The sequence below is a fragment of the Phalaenopsis equestris genome, unplaced genomic scaffold, assembly GCF_001263595.1.
Source record: "Phalaenopsis equestris unplaced genomic scaffold, ASM126359v1 Scaffold000276, whole genome shotgun sequence".
NCBI classification, from domain to species: domain Eukaryota; kingdom Viridiplantae; phylum Streptophyta; class Magnoliopsida; order Asparagales; family Orchidaceae; genus Phalaenopsis; species Phalaenopsis equestris.
In genome coordinates, this window is record NW_018164718.1 from 1651529 (window position 1) to 1656279 (window position 4751).

General features: G+C 34.4%; 1 protein-coding gene across 1 annotated transcript in view; it reads left to right on the plus strand.

The window, feature by feature from the left end:
* Nucleotides 1-4404, plus strand: part of LOC110024862 (protein XRI1-like) — a 23086-nt gene extending 18682 nt beyond the window's left edge. Inside the window, exons 6-9 of the mRNA XM_020725040.1 lie at nucleotides 496-619; nucleotides 702-742; nucleotides 3763-3843; nucleotides 3931-4404. Coding sequence (XP_020580699.1) covers nucleotides 496-619; nucleotides 702-742; nucleotides 3763-3843; nucleotides 3931-4211 — 527 coding nt within the window. The 3' untranslated portion in view covers nucleotides 4212-4404. The remainder of the gene's footprint in view (nucleotides 1-495; nucleotides 620-701; nucleotides 743-3762; nucleotides 3844-3930) is intronic.
* The last annotated feature ends 347 nt before the right edge of the window (nucleotides 4405-4751 follow it).

Genomic DNA, 4751 nt, shown 5'->3' on the forward strand with positions numbered 1-4751 from the left:
AATGCCGAGTAAATTGAACGCATTATAATAGAAATATAATGTATTTGAAATATTTTAGAGTTGTTTAGTTCAGTACAGAATAAATGTAGCAAATTATTTGTGTTTGATCTGAAGTAAAATAAAATCAATGTAAAGCCTATTGGCAGATGTTGTAGATATTCTTATTGAGCAGAGTGACAGGTCTATGATAGTGGTCACCGATGGCGGCTGGCTGTGAGGGGCTACCACTTGTGAGGTGTGCTTGGAAGTCGGCCAAAGGGGCCAGATTTTGAACTCACCAAAATGAATTCACCAAAATCTTACATAGCATTTCTTTTCATTCAATGAAACGTTGAAATTGGGAAAACTCTTGCATTCCTTTTGCAGTATCTACCAGTATTGTTGGCAACTAAACAGCTTCCAACTTATTTTATAATGTGAAATTATTTAGAAAAGAAAGGAAAAAAAACCTCAAAAGTGTTCTAGTTACTTTAATTCTCACTTCTTTCATTTTAGATGGTAGCTGTGCCTTCAACTCAGAGGCGTGGGATCAGGCATCTGAGGGATGGCTTGACGACTGCCTTGACTCGAGCATGATGCAGTGCAAGATAGATGAAACTACAGCTCCCATGCAAGACCTGTATGATCCATTTATTACAAAACTCACCATTTTGTCCAATACCACATACCATGTGATGAAAATTTTGTTTGAGCTCTTGCAGGAACTGCGATGAAGCATCTAATCAGGAAGTCCATATTACAAGTCAGTTTATTCTTTCTTTTTGAAGTCTAGTTTTCTTTTACAAAATAGGTAAATTTACATACCTTGCACGCAATTCTTATGTATTTACATAGCTCACACCTAAGCTTTCCTGTTTTCATACGTAGCACTTTGGTGCTTTAAACGTGCATGAAAATGTGGTGATAATAGTGTTATTTTTGATGTAATATTAAATATTTGAGTGCCATGTTGTGGGCTCTGAAAATTCTTATTGCTCCTCGGGACTCTGCATTTTGTTTTTATTTTTGTTTGTTGTTTTGGAGTTCCCACTGAGATTGGAAGACTTGGAAAGCTGAGAAAGCTTTTTCTGCAAAGCTCTGATTTTTATGGTGAAATCCCTGAATCATTTCAGGGTTTGAACGAGCTACAGGTTTCTGGATCTCTCATAGAATAATCTGATTGGCAGAATCCCTAAAGGATTAGGTTTGGGCATGACAAAGCTGGTCTTTGTGGACCTGTCTCAGAAAATGCTATCTAGTTCATTTCCTAGTGATATTTGCTTGGCAGAGCGCTCGTGGAGCTCAGCCTCCATGAAAATTTCTTTTCTGGTCCAGTTCCTGAAAGCATTAACAACTGCAATAGTCTTCAGAGGTTTTAAGTGCAGGATAATATGTTTTCAGGAAGTTTTCCTTCTAGGTTATGGTCCTTATCTGACAGGCCTCATCAGAGCTGAAAACATTCAGTTTTCTGGAGAAATTCCTGATCTAGTTGGAGTAGGTTTCAATCTCAAGCAGGTCTAGATTGGCAACACAATACATAGTATCTATATGTGGGCTCCGAAAATTCTGACCGCTCCCCGGGACTCTACATTTTATTTTTGTTTTTGTTTGTTGAGAGTGCTTTGGAAGGTCAAATTTTCAGAAGACGAATTGGATGGTAGATAAGATACTAGCCAGAGATTTCACTTTCATTTTGTGAGGACTTTTTGATATGGTATTCGAGGTTTCCCATTGGCCTCTATGGTGAATTTTGCCCCTTCTGATAACAGGAGATTACTTTCGATTAAGGCTAATATTGAACATATAATAGCAAAAACTTAGGATTTTAGTTGTAAAATTTATCACTTGAAGCTTACAACGGATGGTGGAGGAAGATCCCATGGTTCCGTTATCACGGGTCGTCGTGCTCTCTGATCTACTTAGTTAGAGAAGGTAGTCGACCCAATCTGACAGAATGTCAGCAGTCATGGGTTGTGTCATCCAAGAATTCCTTGTAGATCTGGGGTGGATGTTTATCTAAGGGGACAAATTTACATCGACCTTAGCTAAGAAAATGTTTTGTGTCAATCAATTGTACCATTATAATTCGCAACTCAAAGGGTAGAAAACCATCGGGGAACACGTGAGCTACAACTATGATCGTAATATAACGGTATCATTTGACAACAACTAACCGGTCAGAGAGCTCTGGTTGTAATCACTATTTTGTGGTGTCATTTAACAGTGAAACCACACAGACAGAGGACTCGGGCCACAACTTCACCGACATGCGATTGCTTTGATTATGAATATAAAAATACACTTAATTTGACATAAACCCTTTGGAATTTGTCACTCTTTGTAAACTGTTGCGAAGGATGGATGAAATTTGCTTATAGTTTTTAGTCATTTAATTTTTACTTGAGCGTTTTAGTTTTTTACTTTGAAAATTTTAATTAAAAGATTGTTGGGGTGGGGGGGGGGGGGTGGCTCATTTAGTTTTTTTAGTTTAGACTTTTTAAGGGATGATTTTTGTTTACTTTTGTCTTTATAGAATGGTGAATCAGATTTGGTGATTTAAACTTATAAATTCTCATCATTAATATTTGAACATTTATTTCAAAATTACTAGACTCGTCAACTCCAGTTCTTGTGAGAAGGAGAATTAGATTAGTTAGGTAGGACTTTCAATCCTATCTTACAGAAAAAGTGGCTCAATTATCCCGTGCAATGTTCTTGAAACTAGTAGCTGAACATTCAATACATTGGTTGGAGCACATGTGGACATTGTTTAATATCATTTATTTGCCTATTTTAGGCAACTTTAGATGTCTGAAAGCAATTTATATGTTTTAAAACATAGATTAAATCAAAGATTGTTTTAAATGACATCTTTAAAACTTGAAATTACATAAAATTCTCTCATTTGAATATATATAAATTGATACATATATATTCATTTTGATCTTTTGAAAATCACCTTCTGTTTGCTTGCAAGTATATTGCGAATCAGGTGACGAGATTTTAAGGTTTCAAAAGTTTAGTATCTGAATCATTTTTCATCCCTTAGGAGCTTAAGTTTGAAAAATTCAATCCTAAATGGATTTTCCAACCCTTGGAGCCTAAGTCTGAAACGCTAAATTTTAAAATATTTTCAGATTTACGAGCGTAAATTTTAAAATTCAATTTTAATATTTTAAGTCCCGAAAGCTTATGTTTTAAAAGCTTGAAACTTTAATTTTTTTTTTTAAAGCTGAAGAGCCTAAATAATTAATAGCCCAGGCCCTCGAAATTTTAAACCCTAAGTGCTTAAATTTTGAAAGCTCGAATTCCCAAATTATTTTAAAATTCAAATGGATTATATTTTCCTTTATTTTATAAGTTTAAAATTTCAAGTGTTTAAAGTGGATTACAAATCCAAATCACTGAAAATTTCGAAAGCATCCCAATGTTAATCGCTGTTAGGGGACACAGGAGAGTGCAATGAGTAGAAGACAAACGGGAGGTAAGACCTGGAACGAGAGACAGTGCAAATGAGCTCCAAGTGGCGGGAGTAAATAAATTTTTAATTAAATTAATTTAATTTTAATTAATGTAGCTTATTTCTATTTTTTTTTTTAATTTCTCTCCCCTTTTTTATTTTTACACTCAACAATATGTGTAAATATGAAAGTTTGGGTTTGAGATATGTAAACACATAAAAATTGTGTGATATGTATGTAAATTCTCCTACAAAACATCTCAATGAATTCAATAGCTTGCTTGTATGGCTTCTCTATAATTCGAATTTCTGTCAACGGATAGAGCGCAACAACTTGCCATCCGGCATGCATCCAGATTCGATTCAAGTGAGCCAATCTTCACCTCTGCCCAAACTTTTGAAAGGTTTGTAAAATCTATTCAATTTTGATTTTTGTCCTTTTATCTTTCCATCTTATTTATTTATTTATTCATTTATTTTTGCACTTATAGGCAGGAGATTCATCATAGGAAGCTCCACAAAGTCGACTTCTTCAGTCGCCTATCCTTTTGCTCTGATCAAACCTTGTGGATCTGAAGGGAATTTGACTCTGAAGGACATAAATCAGAGGCTACATAACCCATTGCCTACAAGAACCAAAAATGAGGAGGATGAGAAGTCTTCTCTTTCTTTTCCTACTTCAGCTTTTTCAGGTAAGCCTGTGGTCCTTAAAACAAAAATCCGCACCGAAGGTGGCAAAGGTAGCATTACCATAATGAGAACCAAAGGCTGATGAGGCATTGAGTTCTTCATTTCAATTCAGTTTTGTGAAGCTTATTTACTAAATCTTTCAGGTAACATGTTTGTTTGAAATGTAGAGTTTTGCATCTGGTGGGCTGATTGTAACTTGAATTCTATCATATAATAGAAAAATGGATTAGATTGTTTTCAATGGTTTGATTGGTCAGATCACTGAAATTGAGATTTGGTGATTAAACTTTAGGGAAATTTACATGTTTATCACACTATTTTTATGTATTTACATGTTGTATATCTTGATTCTTTCTTAACTTTTTGGTGCTTTAAACCTTTGCATGAAAATATCACTTTGAAAAGTGATAATAGTGCTATTTTTTATGTGATATTCAATTTTCTTGTTATAGATGATGGTGATGTATGATATAATAAAGGCATAAAGCCACATGTTATTGGCAATTATACTTATAAATAGATTCAAGATTGTTTCAAGCTTTTTAATGATTATGAGATGTTTTTTTTGGTTTGGTTTTTGATTGAATGAATATATTACTAACAATGGTTTGCAGTTTAGAAA